This window comes from Stenella coeruleoalba (genome assembly GCF_951394435.1).
Source record: "Stenella coeruleoalba genome assembly, chromosome: 2".
NCBI lineage: Eukaryota > Metazoa > Chordata > Mammalia > Artiodactyla > Delphinidae > Stenella > Stenella coeruleoalba.
The window spans coordinates 114114550-114141189 of record NC_137147.1 but is presented as its reverse complement, the minus strand read 5'-3'; the positions used below and the strand labels follow the sequence as shown (position 1 = coordinate 114141189).

General features: G+C 41.2%; 1 protein-coding gene across 3 annotated transcripts in view; it reads left to right on the top strand.

Moving 5' to 3' along the window:
- AGBL1 (AGBL carboxypeptidase 1) overlaps positions 1 to 26640 on the top strand; it is a gene marked incomplete at its 5' end in the record, with an annotated part of 833738 nt that overhangs the window by 169262 nt on the left and 637836 nt on the right. For 2 of the 3 annotated variants that reach the window (XM_079914833.1, XM_079914834.1), the window contains 8 exons: positions 8881 to 9046; positions 10039 to 10106; positions 15685 to 15801; positions 16850 to 17430; positions 19168 to 19251; positions 19487 to 19573; positions 21745 to 21893; positions 23158 to 23245. In XM_079914833.1, the coding sequence (XP_079770959.1) occupies positions 8881 to 9046; positions 10039 to 10106; positions 15685 to 15801; positions 16850 to 17430; positions 19168 to 19251; positions 19487 to 19573; positions 21745 to 21893; positions 23158 to 23245 (1340 nt within the window). The remainder of the gene's footprint in view (positions 1 to 8880; positions 9047 to 10038; positions 10107 to 15684; positions 15802 to 16849; positions 17431 to 19167; positions 19252 to 19486; positions 19574 to 21744; positions 21894 to 23157; positions 23246 to 26640) is intronic. The other variant, XM_079914832.1, reaches the window with a different exon arrangement.

Here is a 26640-nt window from a genome sequence, read left to right as displayed (position 1 = left end):
CACCAGATATAACATTATCCCTAATGCCTAGGTTTCTGTAGATACTAATACTCCCTCCATCCCCCAAATTCAGTTCATGGTGCGGCCCAATCGAAACAGGACGCTTGGACTTGACTCCATCCTTTCACCTGCTTTCCACCTGCACCATCCCACACCAAGTAAAACATTACACTGTTACCATCATCAGCAATAGTACCAATGGCAATCATAGACAGACCTGGCTTCCAAAGTGCTGGCAGTTTTGACTGAGTTCCCTGGCTTGGACTTGGCTCACTATCTCCTAAGGCTGAGGCTTAGAGCATTATCGCTGATCAGTCATCTACCTTACCATTCTTCATCCTCCATGCTCAGTTCTCTCTTTTTCCGATACTCATAATTTTCAGTAAGCACTTAAAACTATTTGACCAGTCCCAGCGATAAAATAGCCTCAACGAATTTATTTTCCTTGGAGAGTGTTTCCTGCTGTTGGTACAGGATACCTGATTGGTATTATTTGAGTACATGGAAGGGGAAATAGCATTCTTTTTTTGGGGGGGGGGCTGCTAAGTAACATTTATTTTCCTCTTTTAATAATAGCATTTATTTATTTATTTTTAACATCTTTATTGGAGTATAATTGCTTTACGATGGTGTGTTAGTTTCTGCTTTATAACAAAGTGAATACATATACATATGTTCCCATATCTCTTCCCTCTTGTGTCTCCCTCCCTCCCACCCTCCCTATCCCACCCCTCTAGGAGGTCACAAAGCACCGAGCTGATCTCCCTGTGCTATTTGGCTGCTTCCTACTAGCTATCGGTTTTGCATTTGGTAGTGTATATATGTCCATGCCACTCTCTCACTTTGTCCCAGCTTACCCTTCCCCCTCCCCATGTCCTCAAGTCTATTCTCTAGTAGGTCTGCGTCTTTATTCCCATCCTGCCCCTAGGTTCTTTGTGACCATTTTTTTTTTTAGATTCCATATATATGTGTTATCATACGGTATTTGTTTTTCTCTTTCTAACTTACTTCTCTCTGTATGACAGACTCTAGGTGCATCCACCTCACTACAAATAATTTCGTTTCCTTTTATGCCTGAGTAATATTCCATTGTATATATGAGCCACATCTTCTTTATCCATTCATCGGTTGATGGACACTTAGCTTGCTTCCATGTCCTGGCTATTGTAAGTAGAGCTGCAATGAACATTGTGGTACATGATTCTCTTTGAATTACGGTTTTCTCAGGGTATATGCCCAGGAGTGGGATTGCTGGGTCATATGGTAGTTCTATTTTTAGTTTTTTAAGGAACCTCCATACTGTTCTCAATAGTGGCTGTATTAATTTACATTCCCACCAACAGTGCAAGAGGGTTGCCTTTTCTCCACACACTCTCCAGCATTTATTGTTTCTAGATTTTTTGATGATGGCCGTGCTGACAGGAGTGAGGTGATATCTCATTGTAGTTTTGATTTGCATTTCTCTAATGATTAATGATTTTGAGCATTCTTTCATGTGTTTGTTGGCAATCTGTATATCTTCTTTGGAGAAATGTCTACTTAGGTCTCCTGCCCATTTTTGGTTGGGTTGTTTGTTTTTTTGATATTGAGCTGCAAGAGCTGCTTGTAAATTTTGGAGATTGATCCTTTGTCAGTTGCTTCATTTGCAAATATTTTCTCCCATTCTGAGGGCTGTCTTTTAGTCTTGTTTATGGTTTCCTTTGGTGTGCAAAAGCTTTTAAGTTTCGTTAGGTACCATTTGTTTATTTTTGCTTTTATTTCCATTTCTGTAGGAGGTGGATCAAAAAGGATCTTGCTGTGATTTATGCCATAGAGTGTTCTGCCTATGTTTTCCTCTAAGAGTTTTACAGTGTCTGGCCTTACATTTAGGTCTTTAATCCATTTTGAGTTTATTTTTGTGTATGGTGTTAGGGAGTGTTCTAATTTCATTCTTTCACACATAGATGTCCTGTTTTCCTAGCATTACTTATTGCAGAGGCTGTCTTTTCTCCATTGTATATTCTGGCCTCCTTTATCAAAAATAAGGTGACCGTATGTGCATGGGTTTATCTCTGGGCTTTCATCCTGTTCCATTGATTTATATTTCTGTTTTTATGCCAGTACCATACTATCTTGATACCTGTAGCTTTGTAGTATAGTGTGAAGTCAGGGAGCCTGATTCTTCCAGATCCATATTTCTTTCTCAAGATTGCTGTGGCTATTCGGGGTCTTTTGTGTTTCCATACAAATTGTGAAATTCTTTGTTCTACTTCTATGAAAAATGTCAGTGGTAGTTTGATAGGGATTGCACTAAATCTGTAGATTGCTTTGGGTAGTAGAGTCATTTTCACAATGTTGATTCTTCCAGTCCAAGAACATGGTATATCTCTCCATCTGTTTGTGTCATCTTTAATTTCTTTCATCAGTGTCTTATAGTTTTCTGCATACAGGTCTTTTGTCTCAGGTAGGTTTATTCCTAGGTGTTTTATTCTTTTTCTTGCAATGGTAAATGGGAGTGTTTCCTTAATTTCTCTTTCAGATTTTTCATTATTGTATAGGAATGCAAGAGATTTCTGTGCATTAATTTTGTATCCTACTTTACCAAATTCATTGATTAGCTCTAGTAGTTTTCTGGTAGCATCTTTAGGATTCTCTATGTATAGTATCATGTCATCTGCAAACAGTGACAGTTTTACTTCTGCTTTTCCAACTTGGATTCCTTTTATTTCTTTTTCTTCTCTGAGTGCTGTGGCTAAAACTTCCAAAACTATGCTGAATAATAGTGGTGAGAGTGGGCAACCTTGTCTTGTTCCTGATCTTAGTGGAAATGGTTTCAGTTTTTCACCATTGAGGACAATGTTGGCTGTGGGTTTGTCATATATGGCCTTTATTATGTTCAGGTAAGTTCCCTCTATGCCTACTTTCTGCAGGGTTTTTATCATAAATGGGTGTTGAATTTTGTCAAAAGCTTTTTCTGCATGTATAGAGATGATCATGTGGTTTTTATTCTTCAATTTATTAATATGGTGTATCACACTGATTTATTTGTGTATATTGAAGAATCCTTGCATTAGTGGGATAAACCCCACTTGATCATGGTGTATGATCCTTTTAATGTGCTGTTGGATTCTGTTTGCTAGTATTTTGTTGAGGATTTTTGCATCTATGTTCATCAGTGATATGGGCCTGTAGTTTTCTTTCTTTGTGACATCTTTGTCTGATTTTGGTATCAGGGTGATGGTAGCCTCGTAGAATGAGTTTGGGAGTGTTCCTACCTCGGCTATATTTTGGAAGAGCTTGAGAAGCATAGGTGTTAACTCTTCTCTAAATGTTTGATGGAATTCGCCTGTGAAGCCATCTGGTTCTGGGCTTTTGTTTGTTGGAAGATTTTTAATCACAGTTTCAATTTCAGTGCTTGTGATTGGTCTGTTCATATTTTCTGCTTCTTCCTGATTCAGTCTTGGAAGGTTGTGCATTTCTAAGAATTTGTCCATTTCTTCCCGGTTGTCCATTTTATTGGCATAGAGTTGCTTGTAGTAATCTCTCATGATCATTTGTATTTCTACAGTGTCAGTTGTTACTTCTCCTTTTTCATTTCTAATTCTATTGATTTGAGTCTTCTCCCTTTTTTTCTTGATTAGTCTGGCTAATGGTTTATCAATTTTGTTTATCTTCTCAAAGAACCAGCTTTTAGTTTTATTGACTTTTGCTATTGTTTCCTTCATTTCTTTTTCTGATCTGATCTTTTTGATTTCTTTCCTTCTGCTAACTCTGGGGTTGTTTTGTTCTTCTTTCTCTAATTGCTTTAGGTGTTAGGTTAGGTGGTTTATTTGAGATGTTTCTTGTTTCTTAAGGTAGGATTGTATTGCTCTAAACTTCCGTCTTAGAACTGCTTTTGCTGCATCCCATAGGTTTTGGGTTGTCGTGTTTTCATTGTCATTTGTTTTTAGGTTCTTTTCTATTTCCTGTTTGATTTTTTCAGTGATCCCATGTTTATTAAATAGTGTATTGTTTAGCCTCCATGTGTTTGTACTTTGTACAGATTTTTTCCTGTAATTGATATCTACTCTTATACCGTTGTAGTCGGAAAAGATACTTGGTACGATTTAAATTTCCTTAAATTTACCAAGGCTTGATTTGTGACCCAAGATGTGATCTATCCTGGAGAATGTTCCATGAGCATTTGAGAAGAAAGTGTATTCTGTTGTTTTTGGATGGAATGTCCTACAAATATCAATTAAGTCCATCTTGTTTTATGTATCATTTAAAGCTTGTGTTTCCTTATTTATTTTCATTTTGGATGATCTGTCCATTGGTGATAGTGGGGTGTTAAAATCCCCTACTATGATTGTGTTACTGTCCGTTTCCCCTTTTATGGCTGTTAAGAATTGCCTTATGTATTGAGGTGCTCCTATGTTGGGTGCATAAATATTTACAATTTTTATATCTTCTTGTTGGATTAATCCCTTGATCATTACGTAGTGTCCTTCTTTGTCTCTTGTAATAGTCTTTGTTTTAAAGTCTATTTTGTCTGATATGAGAATTGCTACTCCAGCTTTCCTTTGATTTTCTTTTACATGGAATATCTTTTTCCATCCCTTCACTTTCCATCTGTATGTGACCCTAGGTCTGAAGTGGGTCTCTTGTAGACAGCATATATATGGGTCTTGTTTTTGTATCCATTCAGCCATTCTGTCTTTTGGTTGAGCATTTAATCCATTTATATTTTAGGTAGTTATCTATATGTATGTTCCTATTACCATTTTCTTGGGATTGTTTTTGTAGGTCTTTTCCTTCTCTTGTGTTTCCTGCCTCGAGAAGTTCCTTTAGCATTTGCTGTAATGCTGGTTTGGTGCTGCTGAATTCTCTTAGCTATTGCTTGTCTGTAAATGTTTTAATTTCTCCTTTGAATCTGAATGACATCCTTGCCAGGTAACGTAATCATGGTTGTAGGTTTTTCCCTTTCATCACTTAATAATTATGTCCTGCCACTCCCTTCTGGCTTGCAGAGTTTCTGCTGAAAGATCAGCTGTTAACCTTATGGGGATTCCCTTGTATGTTATTTTTCCCTTGCTGCTTTTAATATTTTTTCCTTGTATTTAATTTTTGATAGTTTGATTAATATGTGTCTTGGCATGTTTCTCCTTGGATTTAACCTGTATGGAACTCTCTGTGCTTCCTGGACTTGATTAATTATTTCCTTTCCCATATTATGGAAGTTTTCAACTATAATCTCTTCAAATATTTTCTCAGTCTAGTCACTTTATTTTCTCTTCTTTTTCTGGGACCCGTATAATTCGAATGTCGGTGCCGTTAATGTTGTCCCAGAGGTCTGTGAGACTGTCCTCAGTTCTTTTTATTCTTTTTTGTTTATTCTGCTCTGCAGTAGTTATTTCCACTATTTTATCTTCCAAGTCACTTATCCGTTCTTCTGCCTCAGTTATTCTGCTATTGATCCCTTCTAGAGAATTTTTAGTTTCATTTATTGTATTGTTCATGATTGTTTGTTTGCTCTTTAGTTCTTCTAGGTCCCTTCTAAACGTTTTTTGTATTTTCTCCATTCTATTGCCGCGATTTTGGATCATCTTTACTATCCTTATTCTGAATTCTTTTTCAGGTAGGCTGCCTATTTCTTCTTCATTTTTAGGTTTGGTGGGTTTTTATCTTGCTCATTCATCTGCTGTGTGTTTCTTTGTTTTCTTGTTTTGCTTAATGTACTGTGTTTGGGGTTTCCTTTTCATAGGCTGCAGGTTCATAGTTCCCATTGTTTTTGGTGTCTGCCCCCAGTGGCTAAGGTTGGTTCAGTTGGTTGTGTAGGCTTCCTGCTGGAGGGGAGTAGTGCCTGTGTTCTGGTGGATGAGGCTGTATCTTGGTTTTCTGGTCGGCAGGTCTGCGTCCAGTGGTGTGTTTTGGTGTGTCTGTGACCTTATTATGATTTTAGGCCGCCTCTCTGCTAATGTGTGGGGTTGTGTTCCTGTCTTGCTTGTTGTTTGGCATAGGGTGTACAGCACTGTTGCTTGCTGGTCATTGAGTGGAGCTGGGTCTTGGCGTTGAGATGGAGATCTCTGGGAGATTTTTGCTGTTTGATATTATGTGGAGCTTGGAGGTCTTTGGTGGACCAGTGCCCTGAACTCCGCTCTCCCACCTCAGAGGCCACAGGCCTGATGCCTGGCCGGAGCACCAAGACCCTGTCATCCACATGGTTCAGAATAAAAGGGAGAAAAAGAGAAAGAAAGAAAGAAAAAATAAAATAAAAGAAAGTAAAAGAAAGTTATTAAAATAAAAAATAACAAATAAATATTAAAAATAAGAAAAATTTTTTTGAAGTAATAAAAAAATAAAGAAAGAAGAGAGCAATCAAACAAAAAAACAAATCCACCAATGATAACAAGTGCTAAAAAGTATACCAAAAAACAAAAACACACACACACACGAAAAAACGGACAGACAGAACCCTAGGACAAATGGTAAAAGCAAAGCTATACAAAGTCACACACAGAAGCATACACATACACCCTCAGAAAAATAGAAAAAGTAAAAAAAAAAAATATATATATATATATATACATATATATATGTATATATATAATATATATATATATGTGTATATATATATATATATATATATATATCATTGCTCCCAAAGTCCACCACCTCAATTTAGATGATTTGTTGTCTATTCAGGTCTTCCACAGATGCAGGATACATCAAGTTGATTGTGGAGCTTTAATCCGCTGATGCTAAGGCTGCTGGGAGAGATTTCCCTTTCTCTTCTTTGTTTGCACAGCTCCCAGGGTTCAGCTTTGGATTTGTCCCCGCCTCTGTGTGTAGGTCGCCTGAGGGTGTCTTTTCTTCACTCCGACAGGACAGGGTTAAAGGAGCAGCTGATTAGGGGGTTCTGTCTCACTCAGGCCGTTGAGAGGGAGGAGTACGGAATGTGGGGCAAGTCTGCGGCGGCAGAGGCTGACGTGACATTGCACCAGCCTGAGGTGCTCCGTGCGTTCTCCCGGGGAAGTTGTCCCTGGATCCCGGGACCCTGGCAGTGGCGGGTTGCACAGGCTCCCCGGAAGGGCGGTGTGGCTAGTGACCTGTGCTCGCACACAGGCTTCTTGGTGGCGGCAGCAGCAGCCTTAGCGTCTCAAGTCCGTCTCTGGTGTCTGTGCTGTTAGCTGCGGCTTGCGCCGTCTCTGGAGCTCCTTTAAGCAGCGCTCTTAATCCCCTCTCCTTGTGCACCAGGAAACAGAGGCAAGAAAAAGTCTCTTGCCTCTTCGGCAGCTCCAGACCTTTTCTTGGATTCCCTCCCTGCTAGCCATGGTGTACTAACTCCCTGCAGGCTGTGTTCACGCCGCCAACCCCAGTCCTCTCCTTGGGATCTGACCTTCAAAGACGAAGCTTCCACTCCCAGCCCCTGCCCGCCCCGGTGGGTGAGTGCCAATCGGCACTGATCCTCTGTGCGGGAATCTCTCCGCTTTGCCCTCCGCACCCCTGTTGCTGTGCTCTCCTCCATGGCTCCGAAGCTTCCCCCCTCCGCCACCCGCAGTCTCTGCCCGCGAAGGGGCTTCCTAGTGTGTGGAAACCTTTCCTCCTTCACGGCTCCCTTCCACTGGTGCAGGTCCCGTACCTACTCTTTTGTTTTCTTTTTTCTTTTGCCCTACCCAGGTACGTGGGGACTTTCTTGCCTTTTGGGAGGTCTGAGTTCTTCTGCCAGCGTTCAGTAGGTGTTCTGTAGGAGTTGTTCCATGTGTAGATGTGTTTCGATGTATTTGTGGGGAGGAAGGTGATCTCCACTTCTTACTCTTCCACCATCTTGAAGCTCCTCCTCGGAAATAGCATTGTTGATTTTATTAAGAAATTTCTGTTTTGAAAGTTGGCTTACTTTTTTTTTACTTTGGAGTCATTTGAGTAGCTTGAATCCATGGCTTAAATTTTATTAAATGTTTTTCCTCCATATTCTTTCCTGTGGAGCAGCCCATAATGTGGGCCTGGAGGTGCCGTGCCTGGCATAATTGTCACTGCCCTGTGGCATATTGTAAGCATCCTCCATATCTCCTACTGTGACTTATTGGCCTTAGAGCTTAGTGGAAACCCCTTAGTAATACCAAAGTGGAGGCTTACATTAGTCAACTTTCTGTATCAAGTCAGTAGACAAAACATTTACTAAGAGACTGCAGAAAATGGCCATATTTTTGCCAAAGACATACTGACTACTCCCAACTCTCTGTCTCTCAATTTAGTAAACTTGTTCTTACATTTTTCACAGTGGCTGAAAAGAAGGGTCTTGTCATGTTCCATCAGTATCAGAATGTTACATCTGCAAACCCAATTTTTCTTTGCTTTGTGTAGGTACCAAGAGAGATCACCACTGTGGGCTTTGAGAAGAAGCATGTTACTTAAGTTAGGTACTTGGGATTCTCTTAGTCTTTCTTCTGATTTCATATTTTATCTTTTTCCTTGATATTTTTCTCTTCAGATCATAGCTGAAAGAGAAAAGTAAGACTTCTATCAATTCAGCTACTCACTCTCTAATTTAGGCAATAATTCACAACGACACATGGATGGTTGAAGGAAGATGCCATTACCTCCTCTTCCCTCAGCTATTCTGGACAATGTTTTACGTTAGGTGCAGCATCCCTTGAAAGTCTCTGAAGTCTATTTTCAGACTAAATTCATTCCAATAATATATTAGCTGTAAAAGAGAAATAAAAATGCAGATTACACACTGGACCAAAGCAGATCCTGTGTTAGACAAAATTCTCCATTAGAATGTTCAGATTAGATGTTCTACATTAAGGATATTTACTGTCCATTTAGGCTGCGTGTAATCCATTACTTGAAATAACATTATAGCAGAGGGACTCCACACAAGATGTCAGTGTCTGATACGATCTTCTCTTTGTTCAGAACTGCCTGGATGACAAAACTCTGGAGCCTGTCATCTCCCTTGTGCTTCAGATCCTGAGGCAATGCTACCCTAAGAGTCCACTTCCCTTGGTCACAGCCAGCAGTGCTTATTCCTTCCCAGCGCCTGGGAGCACCGCCTCTGAACCTCCACATGTTCTAACTGAAGGTAGAGTATGTGGGTAGCTCTTCTGTACTTAGTTTGCTCATAGTTATGAGCTTTATGATGAACTTTTGCATTTGGATAATATTTCAGAGGAATGTGGATGAAAGTAGAATCAATTTTTTAAAGAGATCAACTGTGATTATCTAATAAGTAATTAGAGACATGTATGAGAAAGCTAGTTTTTCATAATACCAAGCTTGTTAATTTTGTCCTGAATTTATTAACTGCTGGCACTTTGCCTGGTAGCTATGGAATGCCTGTAGAGGCATCTCAGCTGATTTAAAAAAATCTATTTGCAATCCCATGATGGAGTCCCTCCACCATACAGACTGGTTCTGGAATTAATTTGCCCTAAGGATGAAATTGAAATCAAACTTTTGCTGTTTTGCCACCCCATGCAAGTCATTTTAGAATACTTAAAAGTATGGTTATCCAATCTCCGAGAAGATTTTGTTGTTCAGACGATACTAGTGCTTTTCAACCTTGTCCTCCTTCCAGGGAACAGATTTTCCATAGGCATCATCTTGTCACAATGACACTGGGTGCTTTCTGTGGACTTTTGTTTAAAATCAGTTCCTTCGTATTAAAATTAGGGAATCAGTCAAGGTGCTGTCTACATTACAACAGCTTTGGCATATATGTGATCACTGAACTCTGGCAATGTTAGTTGCATAAATACTTCTACATAGAAATTGCATAAATACTTCTACATTGGGTGAAGGAAGCCAGAATGGTATTCATGTGTCATTTTATCCTGCACTCATTTTGCATTCAGTGTGGGACAGCAGTTTAGACGTTATGATATAGTGCTGTCACGCGCCTATGTGTGCATGATTTACACATCCAATAAGTGTAAGCGTGTGTTGGGATCCTGTACACTTAATAATGGCCCCTTACTTGTGGGAAGTACTAACCGTTGGGTGGCGAGAATCTCAATCCAAGGCAAAGGGGAAGCCTCATCCATTTCACCTCTGTTTTTTTTTTTTCCCACTCAGAAGATTTTGAAGATGATGGCGAGGAAGAAGAGGACAAAGACTCAGATTCTGAAGATGTGAAAAAGGAAGTAGGTACACTAGCCCTTGCTTCTAATGATCTCTACATTCATAATTCTACAAAGGAAAATGTCCCTTTCTATGTTCAGCTAAGCCCAGGGTAAAATTTTTCTTTTAGAAATTTTATTTATTTATTTTTGGTTGCTTTGGGTTTTTGTTGCTGCCCGCAGGCTTTCTCTAGTTGCAGTGAGTGGGGGCTACTCTTCATTGTGGTGCACGGACTTCTCATTGTGGTGGCTTCTCTTGTTGCAGAGCACGGGCTCTAGGCACACGAGCTTCAGTAATTGTGGCATGCGGGCTCAGTAGTTGTGGCTCGCGGGTTCTAGAGTGCAGGCTCAGTAGTTGTGATGCACGGGCTTAGTTGCTCCGCGGCATGTGAGATCTTCCCAGACCATGTCCCCTGGATTGGCAGGCAGGTTCTTAACCACTATGCCACCAGGGAAGTCCCGCCCAGGGTAAATTTTAAGGACGGACTTTTGCGTTTCCACTTTAAGGCGGGGCAGATACTGATGCTCACTAAATGATGGCTACTGTTACTGATTTCCAAGTTGTCATTTTTGTCTTGGTAGGCCCGGTACAATCCCATCGTCAAGTCAGAGGCTATCTATTATCAAGACACTAATATTCCATCAGGATAAGCCTGAGGTAGACACTTAGGGTTGGTGTATTTAATGAATGTGAAGGATATTCAGGCAAAGGGACCATGGAAAGATTTCCTAGGAAACTTTTTCTAGTAGATCTCCACTATCTTTGTAATAAGTCACTCTTCTTATCTACCCAGTCTATGCACAGGACCACTGAGTTGTACAATTCCACTTACCTTGGAGTTTTTGTGAACTGTGCTCCTTTGGGTTGTATGGTGCATATATCCTGGCCAGCGAGGAAGTGGTGTCTTTTGGTCTCTATCAATAATAACCTATGCTATAGAATGGAGGTCAGCCAACTCTCTAGGAAAGGTCAGATAATCATTATTCTACGCTTTGTGGACCATACAGTTTCTGTCACAACAACTTAACTTTGCTGGTGTAGCACAAAAGCAACCATAGACAATGTGTAAACAATAGGGCATGACCGTGTTCCACAAAAGCAGACAGTGGAGCATAGTTTACTGACAGCATTTCTAGAAAAAGGTTTCTAAACCTTGGCATTTTGGCTGGATAATTCTTTGTCATGGGGGGTTGTCCTGTGCATTACATGATGTTTAGCAGCACTCCTGACCTCAATCCACAAGATGCTGGTGACATCTACCCCTTTGTACCCCAGTCATGAATCAAAACTGTCTCTAGGACTTGCCAATATCCCTGTGGGGCAAAAATCACCCTGTGGTTAAGAACCACTGCTCTAGAATAATGATAATTTATCTATGAGTTATAATTCTGTCTCCATCTCTGTTGGTGGACATCGACTTGGACAAGTCCCTTCAAGTTATAGTTCCTTAGTTTTGACATCTGCAAAATAAGACTGAGAAGTAAATGCTACCTTTTATGACATTCCTGGAGATGAAATCTGGATTAAAAAAATCTATCTATCTATCTATCTACCTACCTATCTGCTTGTCTATTTATCTATCTACTATCCAGCCATCCATCCTCCTCTCCCCCTCCCTCTCTTTCTTTCTTTTTACATACCATTCCATCTACACATCTGCGTAGGGAGAAAGAGAGTTTTTGCGTTCTCTGTCATAATAATCACTCACCTTGCTAATGGTAGTAGCAGACATAGAGGGACTGCCTCTTAGCCAAGTCTCTAGGTTCAGGCTGCTGTTGCTATTCTGGTGTGCTCAGGGTTTTGTTGATAAATAGAATCATTTCTGAAGTCATCAGTAGCAAATTGGCTCTTTGCTGTGACTTGCCAATGCAGGCCTATGGAGAACGTGCTGAATTATTTGAATAATACTGTGCTGCTACAGTCATTCATCAGTGCCACTTTCCCACCCCTCTTGCTGGCTCTTCGATAACTGAATGTTTGATGTGCAGCATCAGTCACCTCTTGTATCTGATGTCGAGGGACAAGCTGCAGGCTGGTGCTCGACTTCACACAGCACAGGGTTGGGGCAGAGCTTTCAGACCGTCTCCTTACCCCCACTCTGCAATGATGGTGGGTTGGGGTGGAGTGGAATCTAAACAAATAAATCAATCCAGCTGGGAAGGGAGCATAAGACAGATAAGTGAGGGCCTGGAAATAATTCATCAAGAGCCTTCGACCTGAGGAGAAGGTGAGAAGTAAGTGTGTGAGCATGCATTATAGAGAAACAGGGACGTCAGAGTAAGGGCTTGATCCTGGGGTATAGCAGGATTCAGGGAACCGGGGCCCTAGAAAACTGGTTTTCCCCTGGAGAACCCAGCAGCATTTGCTGCAAGTTATGTGGGCAAGAAGCCAAGAGTATTTATTTCTGGTCAGAGAATGGACGCAGGCCTTTAACTTGTGGCCTTTTCCTTTGAAAATCTTAGTTAACAATTGGGAGAAGCCTCTTAGAAAGAATGGAACTTATATCTGTAAAGAGTCTTGAGAGTGTATAGTTGGGTGCTGTTCTTTGATTGAAAACTGTGAATGTCATCATAAGGAAAGAGAAACTTATAACGAATATAGACTAGAAGTTGGCCATGTTTGTTTTTTTTTCTTAATGAACACAAACATTAGATTTGGACAGACTCTGAAGAAGAGGAGGACAGAAAGGGTGAATTCAAGCTCTTCCTTCCTTTCTTCCCTCCTTTCCTCCTCTTAAGCTTTTTATTTCCTTCAGGTATTTTCTTGGATATGATCCATATGTGAGGCAGCATGCTAAGTTCTTAGCGATGTTAATATGATACAAAAGCAAATAAGACATCGTTTTTATCTGCAAAGAATTCAGTCTAGTAAACTTGGGGATTGTCTCTGCCAGAGTTTGAATCGGCACCTTCAAAAGGGTGTTCAATTCAAATCTAAGGCTGGGGAAAGTCAATATTGGAAGGGTCGAACCTGAGGAGGGAGGGAGTTATCTGGGTTAGATGGGTACCAAAATCCTAAATGATGAAGCTTCTCTGGGTTGCCGTGAGGACAGAGAAGCTGGACCACTCCTAAATAAATGTAAAGGGTATTTATAAAATACAGAAGTAGTTGACAACCTGCTTGAGTGCCTGGAGATTCAGAGGCCAAGATTCAAGCTTTGAGGACCAGAGATGGTCTCTGTTACAAGTACTCCACTTTGCTGTTATACTGAGAAAGCCATCACAGGCAGTATATAAATGAATGGGCATGACTGTGATCCGATAAAACTTTATTTACAAAAACAAGCAGTGGGCCATAGTTTGCTAACACCCGCTCTAAGGCTGAGTAGGTCACCTAGATAGGCTGAAGCTCATGGGTTACCTGATGCTCCTCAGTCCAGACGTACCAACCTTACTTGCTGGTGGCGAGATGCTTCTCAATGCCTGCCAGGTTGCATTTCTATTGGTGCCACCTTGGGGCATGGCTGAGGCTGTAGCAGAGATGATGAAAGGAAGGAAGATCTGACAGATGAAGCTGGAAAGGATAAGTGTTGGGATCTCCAATATTAGACTAAGGAGTTTGGGCCTGGTATGTGCTGTATCTGAAAATATCATTATATCAGCCTCATGGGATCTATATTTCTTTTAATTTAAAGCTTGGAGGAAAATTGCAGAAGATGGATGGAATATTGCACTTTATCCTCTGAATCAGGAATATAACATTTTTTTAAAATGATTTTTAAAAAAATTTATGTTAACCCTCTTATTTATTTTTTGGCTGCGTTGGGTCTTCGTTGCTGTGTGCGGGCTTTCTCTAGTTGCGGTGAGCGGGGGCTACTCTTCGTTGCGGTGCACGGGCTTCTCATTGTGGTGGCTTCTCTTGTTGAGGAGCACAGGTTCTAGGTGCGCAGGCTTCAGTAGTTGTGGCTCACAGGCTCTAGAGCACAGGCTCAGTAGTTGTGGCACACAGACTTAGTTGCTCCACAGCATGTGGGATATTCCCAGACCAGGGCTCGAACCCATGTCCCCTGCACTGGCAGGTGGATTCTTAACCACTGCGACACCAGGGAAGCCCAGGAATATAACATTTATTTTCCACATTTATTTGATTTCAGGAAGAATAAGCCAGGCTTTCAGGACTATCAGGTTTTTCCTTAACTAACAAAATAGATTCCTAAAATATAGGGTGGATTCCCCCCCTATTTTATTAGGGAAACTTGATCTAGGAGAGGCACAGAAAGATGAAGAGATTGAACTATGTCCTTTCTCTGTAACATTCTATAACCTTTGAAAAATACAGAGGTGTTTGGAGGAGAGTCACCATCACTGTTAAACTATTATGAAATGATGATCTAGAAGAAGAAATAAAAGGTCTGGTATTATTTAGCCCAATGAAGAAAAGGCTGGTGGTGACTCGGTAAACTTTTCAATGTACAAAGGTATAAAGGTATAGTAGGAGGTTACGACCTCCTCCCCAGAGCCTGGAAGGCTCAGCATCATACCTGCTTCTGGAATCTTGACTCCTACAGTCTTCCTCTTATTCTTTATGCTTCAGCCACTTTCTATTTAAAAAAAAATTTTTTAAATTTATTTTGTTGAAGTATAATTGATTTATAATGTGTTAATTTCTGCTATACAACAGTGATTCAGTTATATATATAAATTCTTGTATATGTGTGTATACATTCACCCACCTTCTTTCTGTAAGCAAATTTAAGTTGCTTTTTTTTTTTCTTTTTCTGTTAGTAATTTCTTCCCCCAAGTCTTTGCCTTGTTGGCCGTTATTGTTAAAATGTGTCCTCCAGGCTTCCCTGGTGGTGCAGTGGTTGAGAGTCCGCCTGCCGATGCAGGGGACACGGGTTCGTGCCCCGGTCTGGGAACATCCCACATGCCGCGGAGCGGCTGTGCCCGTGAGCCATGGCTGCTGAGCCTGCGCGTCCGGAGCCTGTGCTCCGCAACGGGAGAGGCCACGACAGTGAGAGGCCTGCGTACTGCAAAAAAAAAAAAATGACCTCCTTAACTTCTTTGTACCCCAGCCTCACTCACAATCACTTCACCACCTCTCATTCTTCCCATGACATTTATCACTGTTTGAAGTTACCTTGCTCATTTGTTTGCTTTCTGTCTTCCTTTTCTCACTAGAAGGCAAGTTCTATGGAATCATGGACCTTGGTCTGTTCAATTATCAATGAGTCTTTAGTACCTAGGAGAGTGCCCACTCATAGTAGGTGCTCATTAAACGTTTGTGAAAAGAGTGACCTAAATAGGTAGATAGATGAATAGGTACGACAATTACAGTTATGTCAAAGACAGTGGTGATGAGATAAAAACAATTCTTTGGTATTGTGCTTCATCGTTTACATAGTTCATCTCATTTTACATATATTATTTATGATGAAGGCTGATAAATACTAACATGAACACTCAGAAAAATTATAATCTTTCTTAGTATTTAAAAAATACAGCCTTACCTATTAAATTATCCTTGACTAGGCTAGCACTATAACTTGGAGGCCAGGAAACCGTGTCCCAGGATTCTGAAAAGTCACATCTGTAGCTTGTCTTGATATTTCTCAGGATGGCTCTCCTGATTGTAACATATTTTTTGAATGTGCCATTGTAGGATGATGACTTGGAAACAGATGTGAACAAGCTGAGCTCCAAACCTGGTCTTGATCGACCTGAAGAGGAACTGATGCAATATGAGGCGATGTGTCTTGAGCTCTCCTGCAGTTTTGAGGTAGAACGTATGCCGTGGTTCTACTCCTCGGTGATGCTAATGGGTTCTTTGCAGACCCTGGGAATCCAAACTGGTCTCCAGATGGAAAGCATTGCTCATCTTTAGCAATCTGCTTCTGGGATCTTTCTGAGAGGGAAGTAAAAGGCTAAACAAAAATGTGACAAGGTGGCAGAGATAGGATGCATGCAAGGGTCCTATCAGTACAATCTGACACCCATCACCTCAGAAGGAAGTAGGATGAAGGTTCACATTGCTGCCTGTTGTCTGGTGGGCAAGGTGCCTTACTCTCACGTCCTGGGAACGCAAGTGAAAATTCATGGTGATTTAATCATTCTCTTGTGAGAGTGGGATGGTTGTATGAGATGGCTTTCTGAAGGTGACCAGCCTGACTCTAGGGTTTCTTTGTTAGCAGAAACAAATCAAGCACCTTATACCTGGTCATGTTAATCCAGTGGTTGGTTGCTGCTGCTTCTTCTGCTGCTGCTCCCACCAAAATTTAGACCTGCTTTTGGACCTCCATTATTTTCTTATGATTCTTAATAAACCATGAATTTGGCCATATCTAAGGGTACACGCTAAGTCACTTGTAGAAGGGAGCTGACATATTGTATTTCACTCTAGAAAGCAAAAGGGCATTGGTGGGTAAAAGTTTCAGGGAAGGAAATTTTAATTCAGAATAAAAAATAATTTTTCTTAAACAATCAGAATGATCCTCAAATAAAAGGAACCACCTTGGGATACAGGGAAGTTTCTGTAAATGAGTCGTTCAACCAGACCGTAAATGATTGGGGGTGTTGTAGGAGGCGTTCATGTACTGCATAGACTCATACTAGACCCACCAAATGCCCCTTCCAAGTGTGCGTTTCTAGGATTCTGCCATTTCTTTGACTCTTGAAGCTTAGTCTTTCCTTGACTGACCTTGGAAAAAGTTTTCCAGTGCTCAGGATTTATGCTTAGCTCTGTGCCCAAAGAGTGAGGACAGGGTTCAGATTGTATTCTCTACTTGGAAAGAAACACTGACGTATTCTTTTCCACTTTTAACCTGAAGGAACTGGAGTCCAAACCTGGAGATGGTTTGAACTTTGACAAGACTCAGTATGCCAGTCACCACCACATTCTGACTGCTGCCTCCCCAAAAGGGCTTTGCTTGAATAAGGACCAAATCTCCTGGGGACAAGAAAGAGAAGTCCCTGTCCAGACCTCCCTTCTGAGCAGAGTGAAGATGGGGAGGTCCAACATACATCTAACCTCCAAAAAAGGACCTGGAATGAACCCATACCGAAATGCACAATCCAATGGTCTTGGGATAGGTTCTTCTGGAAGTGAAATCTCAGGCATTCAGGCGTCCTTCAAAGAGGATGCTTGGGACATCGATGCGATTTCCTGCCCAAGGATAAGTGCCTCCTTTTCCAATTCCACTAGACCCAGAGAAACTGCTGAATTAATAGATAAGCTCCTGCAGACACATCCGACGCATATCGCCTTCCATGACCCCTATCTTTATATGGCCAAAGCTAGAAGAACCAGATCTGTGTCTGACTTTACAATGACAGCATTTCCTGATTTCTGGGGGCATTGTCCACCTCCCTCTGCCCAGTCCATGTTGGAACGTAAATGTGGAGTCCAAAGGTGATGGTGCTACTACCTTGGGAGCTATATATATTTTTTCTTCTCTAGTATTTTTGTAGGTGGAATGGTTTGTACAGATAATTCTGTTATCTTCAGGAAAGTGAGCATTAGTCAGGAGCATGTTAAAAGCCTTAAGGAGGGCTTCCCTGGTGGCGCAGTGGTTGAGAGTCCGCCTGCCGATGCAGGGGACACGGGTTCGTGCCCCAGTCCGGGAAGATCCCACATGCCGCGGAGCGGCTGGGCCTGTGAGCCATGGCCGCTGGGCCTGCACGTCCAGAGCCTGTGCTCCACAATGGGAGAGGTCACAACAGTGAGAGGCCCGCGTACCACAAAACAAAAAGCCTTAAGGAAATTTTCGCCAAATTTACAAGCTTGCCTCCCTACTAGGACATTTCAGAGCCCAGGGTAGGGTGGTGGTAGACATGTGTTTCCACAAAAAGAATTTCTTAGATGATTCTAACGCAACCCCTTACCCCATATCCATTGCAAATCCTACAAAATGGAAAGATTGTCCAGTTTCTCCAAATACTGGGATCATTCCTTAAGGGAAGGTTCTCAGGAAAAAACAAGTATGGATTATTTGGGATCACTTTTCTCATTTACTGCAAATTGGAATCTGATCTCTTGTTAATGAGAGGAGGTGGTGGACCTCCATCCCACAGTCCCAACCTTATAGAACCTGACTTGGCTCGGGGAATAGTTTTGCTGCATCACTGAGGATTGTAAGGAAAAGAAATGCATCCTGCAGGGAAGAAACGTTGTGTGATGGATTATTCCCAGGATGCGTGAAATGGAGCTTTGCCTTTGGATAGGCATAGCGAGATTAAAAAGAAAATTACTAAACTCAAGGAGAAAACTATTTTCCCAGAAAATATACTAAGTATGCCTACACTAAGTCTATGGAGCAAAGTGTGCACAGCAGTAAGTTTTCTTAACTTATTAGCAAGTTCATCAGCAAATTCATGGTGGATCCCAAGAACTGCTCCCACTTGGTCTCCTGGCTGACATCTCTGACCTCACCCCTCTGACCTTATCTCCATGCTCAAGTTCCTGAGAGACACACCACAGGGGCTGGCCCAGCAATAGCTCCCCACTGGACAGGACACCTTTCCCCTGAGTCTAGGCCTCATTTTGACCTTCCCTCCCCCTTCTCCTATCCCTCCCGGCCCCAGAGACCTGGATCAGAAATTCAAGGAGGGAATCTGAAATATCCCTTAGGTATCCTTCCTCCCTCTTACTTAAATCTCCCAGATATTGGTGTTTCTCAGAGAGAAGACTGACCATAGTCTTCTGGAGCAAACAGAACGAAGGACTATAAATGACACAAGAATTCAAAGGCTTATTGGAGCCTCCCAGACCATCAGCAATCCTAGTGTCTCCTTCAAAACTGTCTTAGTGCAGAGGGCCCTCTTATTCACACAACCAGAGGCTTCAAAGCCCCTCAGCCCAAATGCTCTTGACAAAACTCTGCTTTGAGTAGAGAATCCTCCTAAAACTAAACTCTGGCATCACTGCTTCCTACATTCCTACTGCTCAGTGTAGTTTTATTTTTTGATAAAGAAGAAAAGGAAGGAGGGGTGGTGCTTTTTGTACTCATTCAGCTCCAGGTTGGAGCATTATTACATTTTTCTTTCATAATTCTCTGATGAGTCCCAAGGCCCTTCCCACATGACCATAGGATGAATGGGGTAAGGAGTGAGGGCCAACCCTTAAAATGTTTCTGATTTTCTTTTCCAGGATCAAAATATTTGAGGATGTCCGGAGGCTCATCCAGCCAAGCGATATTATAAATAAAGTTGTCTTCAGTCTAGATGAGCCTTGGTAGGTGGTCTTGAACATCAGTGGAATGAGGGGGGTGGGAGTATAGAATATCCTTTTAATGGCATGAGCATAAGGATGTTTTAAGTTAGTAATCCATTCCTTCTCCTAAAATCAACACAGTGAAAATTTGGGTTAAAGATCTGTAAGAGAAAGCTTATCTCTAAGAAATGTTAAATAAACTGTGCCCAAGAATAGCAATAAGTCCTATGTTCAGAGGTTCTCTATTTCATTACAGGCCTTTGCAAGACACCACTTCTGACTGCTTACGGTTCTTCTCCAAGTTTGAGTCTGGAAATCTTCGCAAAGCCATCCAAGTGCGTGAGTAAGTAAGGAAAGCTGCAGGGGCCATACTCAGTATGGCCCTGTTTTGTATCCCCCTCCAAGGAGACATTTTCGAAGTTTTCCCTTTTGGGGACGTGGTGAGTGGTAAGTAATTTTTTCTGATACATGAAATATTTCAAGGAAGCCCAACGTATAACAAATACAAGTGGAGCTGTTTGGGATGGAGAAGGGAAAGGCAGGCATGTTAAGATTCCTCCTCAGCCTCCTTCTCTTTCTTTCTTTTTTTTTTTTTTCTTTTTTTGCGGTACGCAGGCCTCTCACTGTTGCCGCCCCTCCCGTGGCACGTGGGATCTTCCCAGAGCGGGGCACGAACCCGTGTCCCCTGCATCGGCAGGCGGACTCTCAACAACTGCGCCACCAGGGAAGCCCCTCCTTCTCTTTCTTGTTTGCTATCTCAGCCTCTTCTTCCTACAGCTCCTGCTTTTATTATTTATTCTCTTCATTTATCATGTTCCAAGGATCCAGGAGGGAAGACCTGATTAGGAATCTCCTAGTGAGAAAATGAGCAGTCCAGGATGTGCCTAAGCTCCTGGCCTTACTCAGGTCTTTCTCTTTATATCTGCCTTTGGCCAGAGTGTAGAATCCTAAACTCATCAGTTGTGGTCTGGGTGACAGGGTCAAATGACAGAAAACAAACCTACTTACAGGCAAGGATTTTTTATGATCACTTTTTGGAGAGAGCGTTGTGGGCATAGCAGACAATTTGAGGGTCATAGACTTCCTGGAATTGTTCTCATGAGTGTCTCTATAGTGCCAACTATAGCTTCATTCATTGTATGGTGAGTTCAGTGGTTAGAGTGTGTTGCTTATAGTGATGATGGGAGGGGTGGGGGGCACCATCTGCTCTGCTACGGCTTCAACAAAGCTCTCCCCTTCCACAAGTCTCACTACACACTGCCATTTAATCAGAGGGCCAGAGTAGGTGAGTATGAATGAATCAGGGCAAAACCATTGCCCTTTCTAGAAGAGCAACTCAAAGAGCGTGCCAAGGGGATGGGATAAGAATATTTCTGAAAATGAAATATCGTGATGATAATGTTTAAGTCAAAGCTTTATTGCTAATTCTGTTGCTCAAGCTTGAAAAAGTAATTTTTTGGAGACATAGTGATTGGGTGGGGACACATAAGGACTTTCTGGGGTGCTGGAACTGTTCTACATATTGATCCAGGGAGTTGTCACACAGGTGTATCCAGATGAATTTGCTTAAACTCGTTGAGCTGTACATTTAAGATCTGTGTACTTTACTTCATGTAAACTAAATCAGTTAAAAAGGGAGAAAACAAACAGACAGATCTTTCATTGCCAGTCTAATTCATGTTTGTTGCCTTGCTGAAGATTTACATATATTATACTACTTAATCTTTACAAACAGTACTGCAAGTTTAGGCACTACTTCTTTTTTTAAAATTTACTTATTTATTTATTTACGGCTGTGTTGGGTCTTTGTTGCCGCGTGCGGGCTTTCTCTAGTTGCGGACAGTGGGGGCTACACTTCATTTCAGTGTGCGGGCTTCTCATTGCGGTGGCTTCTCTTTGTTGTGGAGCATGGGCTCTAGGCGCACGGGCTTGAGTAGTTGTGGCACGCAGGCTCAGTAGTTGTGGCTCGCAGGCTCTAGAGCACAGGCTCAGTAGTTGTGGCGCATGGTCTTAGTTGTTCTGTGGCATGTGGGATCTTCCCCGACCAGGGCTCGAACCCATGTCCCCTGCATTGGCAGGCAGATTCTTAACCACTGTACCACCAGGGAAGTCCCTAGACACTATTTCTAGTTTTCATTTGAGGAGACTGATGCTCAAAAGTCATGTCTAACATCAGCTAGTAATGGCATATCCAACCAGATGTGACCACATTTTCTCCAGGATAGAGCACACTTGCATTTTTCCAGCTGGACAGAAACTTCATTACCATTTAATAAAAAGATAGGCTATAATTGTATAACTGACTCTTCTAATACCAGGACACTGCTCCCCCCTCCTTAAATTTCCAAAGCCTCTGTCCAATATTGTGAGATAAGGATGATAACTATAACTTACCAGCCAACCAAGATCCTGGATTTTACATCTATCATCCAGAACCTGAGATGTGTAGATTTCTCAGTGTTGGAAGTTCTCTTAAAGGCTTTTAACCCTCTGATCTTGCTTCTGACTTTGCAGGTTGGAGTACGACTTACTGATCAATGCTGATGTGAATAGCACACAGCACCAGCAGTGGTTCTACTTCAAGGTGAGCGGTATGAGGGAGGCGGTCCCTTATCGCTTCAACATTATCAACTGTGAGAAGGCCAACAGCCAGTTCAATTACGGTATGAGCTCTTGGGAAATAGAGACTTTCTCAATAACACCAAAAATGATGTCACTTTTGAGTGCTAGAATTATTAGCAGAAGCCCTGCTTGGGTTGCAAAGGGTTTGAAGTTGGACTGACACGTTTTGGTTGCCAGGTATCGCAAGATGGCCGCCAACCTATGGTAAATTGCTGCTATGGGAGGGGAAGCTTGAAACTCTCCCTCTGCTATGAACTGTTAATACGTCACATAACTTTCCACCGCTTCCTGCCTCCCTTGACCCACCTTCAACTTTTTGAGGCCAGTGAGCCCTCTCATTTATTCCTTCTCTCCACCTCCTAAATCCCATAGGAGCAAATGTACTGATCTGTTGATATTTGTCACAGACAGGCAAATGGCACAATTCCATTGGACAACACCGATTTACACTCTCAGAAAACTCTGGAGAAAGTTTAAATTCTCCTGAATACCTGTGGCAATTTTAGAGGGGGCGTTCAAGGGACAATGACTGACTAGTAGCCCATATTTATTTTGAATGTTTCTAGAAATGGGAAATTCTGCGTGTTATTGCTGGCTCACGTACTAATGTATTAGTGGCTCTGAGTAAGGAAAAAATATTCCCCGTAGCTCCAGGTCCGAGCATAGGACATTACATCTATTTTGTACTGATTAAATAGACTCTTGCTGGTATAGAAAGAGAAAAGGTGAGCCTTGACTCTTGTATTCACTTGACGCAGCAGCTGTAACAAATTGTCACACATTTTGTGGCTTCAAAGAAGATGAATATATTCTCTTACAGTTCTGGAGTCCACAAGTCCCAAATCAGTTTCACTGGTCTTAAGTCAAGGTGTTGGAAAGGCCATGCTTCCTCTGGACATTCTAGGGGATTATTTGTTTCCTTTCCTTTTCCAGCTTTTAGAGGTATGTTCCTCACATTCCGTGGCTCATGGCCCTTTCCTCCATCTTCAAAGTCAGCTGCATAACATCTTCAAATCTCTCTGCTTTGGCCACATTGCTTTTCCTCTGTAGTCAAACCTCTCTCTACCTCCCTCTTGGAAAGACATGTGTGATTGAATTTAGGGCCCACCAGGATAATCTCCCCATCTCAAGGTACTTAATTTAATCATATCTACAAAGTCCCTTTTGTCATATAAGGTTAATATACAGCTTCCATGGATTAAGACCTGGGTATCTTTGAGGGCCATTATTCAACCTACCACAGCTCTCCTTTTCTATTCCCCGCCCCCTGACCTAATGGATTAATCCTGCCTTTATTTTGTGTAGGGATGCAGCCAACTCTGTATTCTGTGAAGGAGGCTCTTCTTGGCAGACCTGCCTGGGTACGGACAGGCTATGAAATCTGTTATTACAAGTAAGTTAGAGTGTTGTTAGCTTCCTTTGCTCTTCTGTTCTCTCTCAATTTCCTGCTTCTCCATGTTAATCTTATAAACCTGAGCAATCTGTGCTTGTCTGCTGTACTTGTCACTCTTCCAGTGGCAAACGCTCTGTCCTTCAGAAGCCTAAGCGTGTTAAATGGCACCCACAGTAGACCTCAAGAAATATCTTTTGATTTTCTGAAAAGTCACCTATTCTTATTTAAACACCTTAAAACCTTTAGACCTTACTGTTGGATATTATTATATAGACTCAACCTATGATTAGTGCATCAAGCTTCAGTTCTTTTCCTGTTTCCATTGGTCTCAGTGAACAAAAAGTGTGAGATATTCTAACTTATTCTTATCCATCCCATGCTTCAGTTTTCCAAAGCAGATAAACATGAATATGTGAGAAATATACTTAAGTAACTGTTCTTCCACAGAAAGATAAATTTTGGAAAAAAATAGAAGAGAAACGTATTTTCAGAATTCATCTTCAACTCTTGATCAGTAGCCACTTTCATCAATGTATCCTGTAAAGTTGTAATGAAATTTGAATTATCCATATATTTTGATAAAATACATGCATGCACTGCAGACCCATGATTTGCTTATTTGTGCATTTTCCTTTGCTAGAAAATAAAATACAAATTCATAAGACAAAAAAAGGATAGGGAGTGTGGACAGGTAGAAACTATGTAGCTAATTATTAGCTTGTTGCTGGTTGCTTATAAAAAACTGATAGGCTAGTACTTATTTTCTTGGATAAAGTAATTTATATCTCTTGCTGAGATTACAGGAGGCCCCTAAAAATATTATCAGGCATTCTTGAGTTCAGGATAGTTGCAAATATCAAAAAGAAAGCGTAAAAATGCTTATGCCTCTTGGCTTTTGAGACTGTAAGGACAGGAGCATTGACAGATAAGAAGGTCAAGAATCTTGTTGCTCTATCAGACACAAGGGCAATCATCACCATAGAAGTAAGGATAGTCTATAAAGCACAGAGATGAGCTAACAGTTTGTAATGAAAGAGTCAGCAGTCTTTAGTCTTGGATGTATTAGAATATGGACCTGGGTAGTATTTTCATTATATTCTTCAGAACAATAGCAAAGCCATACAATATTGTTGGTTTTCCATAGCAATGACTTTCTGACCCACCTATCTACAGACTCTCAGGATCCTCTTATGGTCCAAAGAGATTGAGACTAAAATCATCTCAAGGTGACAGGGGCCACAGCTGTAGGGGAAAATAAAGGAAGCATAAATTTGGACTTTGGTGTGTCAAGAATAACTTTTAGTGTCCTTGAGAAATAGTAATTCTAAATAAACATGAAAGACCCAGCTTGCAGTGGGCTTGGATCTGGAGGTTAGTAAGAGATTGGATAAACATAACATTCAGCATCCTCTGGGGGAAGAGGGGGGGAATAGCTCTCCCTGGAGGCTGCTTCCTTGGAGATGGGGGATCAGGCATGGGCTTAAGGGGATTTAGAATCTGCCAAGAGGAAAAGGAAGAAATCAAACATCCCAAAGCGGAGGCTTGGCCTGAAGAATGACAATGTTAGTGTTAATAGCTTTTAGATTCATTAACAAGACAATTGTTATGTGATTAAAGAGTAACAGAGGGGTAACATGAAAACCATGAATGTGTAATGTAATTCATTTTTCATCTTCCAGCCGTGAATACAACAGAGATGAATGGATAAGACTGCTACATTATAACATAGTTTGTTTTACACCAATTCACCTCATTGTGTTAACATATTTCCAATAATGTGATCTAACAACAAGATAGATACGTTATGTGTGTCTCTATTCAACTGCAAATCAGAGTGCCTTTCCCTACCATAGAATGCCTTAGATTATACAATGTATTTATTTCTCTCTTTTGCCCATCACATTCTTTGAGTTGATCTGCTTTTGAAGGTTTTGTGGCTTCATCCCTGACTTTATGCTCTCTAATGTATTAATTTGGGAGAACTTTAATGGGATATCCATTTCCTTCAAAAAGTGATAGCAACAGTGATCAGTTAAGGAGGTGGGCTGACTGCTTTGTGGGTCCGAGCATCATCACTTAGAAAGTGAGCTCCAGACTATTTTGATAAGATATACTAATGCATGTAATTTAAATATAGAATTGTTCATAATTTTAAAAAATCAATTATGCACGCCCTACTATACTAATATATTATGCATACCAGAAAACATGCAGAAAGTTTAGAATTTTAAGACATGGGGAAAAGATGAGAAAAATAATTTTAAGTTTAAATCTTTAAATTTTAAATGTAAAATTGTTATATATATTTTTTACTATTGGTAACTCGGGGCATCCTATACCCTTAAGGTTTACCATGAAAAATATAGTTGTAAATTGCCTTTTGGCTAATTTTGAAAAATTGTGGTTAACTTCTCCAATCTAATTAGATAATTTTTACACAAATAAGAATTCTTGAGAAAGAGCTAATATTAAGGTAGGAGGTAGGTCACGTCAGTTCTTTCATTTTCTCGGTCATTTGTGTTTAAAATGTAATATTATTATCCATCTCTGAATTCCAAGCAGAATTTAGAAAAAACTAATTATCTATATTGCAGGGTTTAGTTTAATTTAGATAATATAATCTGTAGATCCACTAGAGAAGGCTTCTGCAAGTTTAAATACCTTGCCAGAAGCTAAAATCTAAAGAATGAGAGAGATGGTGAGCTATTCTCATCCCTCCCTCAGGAAGCCTACTGTACAGCAGTCGATACTAAACTACCTGACATATGAAAACCATAGATATAAAATGTAATGCATTTTTCATATTCCAGCCCTGGAAAACAACAGAGAAGAATGGATAAGACTGCTGTAGTGTAATCTAGCTTGTTTTATAATTATTCATCATAGTAGCTTGACTTGGACAGCATAAGGGCAGCGTTGTCCATCCCCATATTAAACCTTAGACAACTTTCTTTCTTCCTTATTAGATCATAATAAATTTAAAGAGAAATCCTAATATCTTCTCCCTGTGTTCAGCAGATCTGATCTTCTTGCCCCTCCCCTGGGGTACCTCCTCCCCCACCATCCCACCCCCTTGCCCACCCACCTGGCAGATCCCTAAGCCAGAAAATCAAAAGGGATCCTCCAGAGGGAAGAACAGAATTGGGCAGCCTTATTTTTCCATGCCTCTTGTAAAAGCAAGCAGGGACTGTTTTAGTTCCTGCTTTATTTACTTCCCTGCGGTCTGCTTCTCCCTCTAATGTACACAGCCTCACACCTTTTTGAATTTTCTCCCAGCTCTGGTCTAAAGTAATTTTGGTGCTGAAGGGCAGAGGGAGGGAAGCTGCATGCTCAGAGTGGCCATGTAATACACAACAGCTGATCTCTTCTGACATTTATCTCTGCTCGTGAGAGGA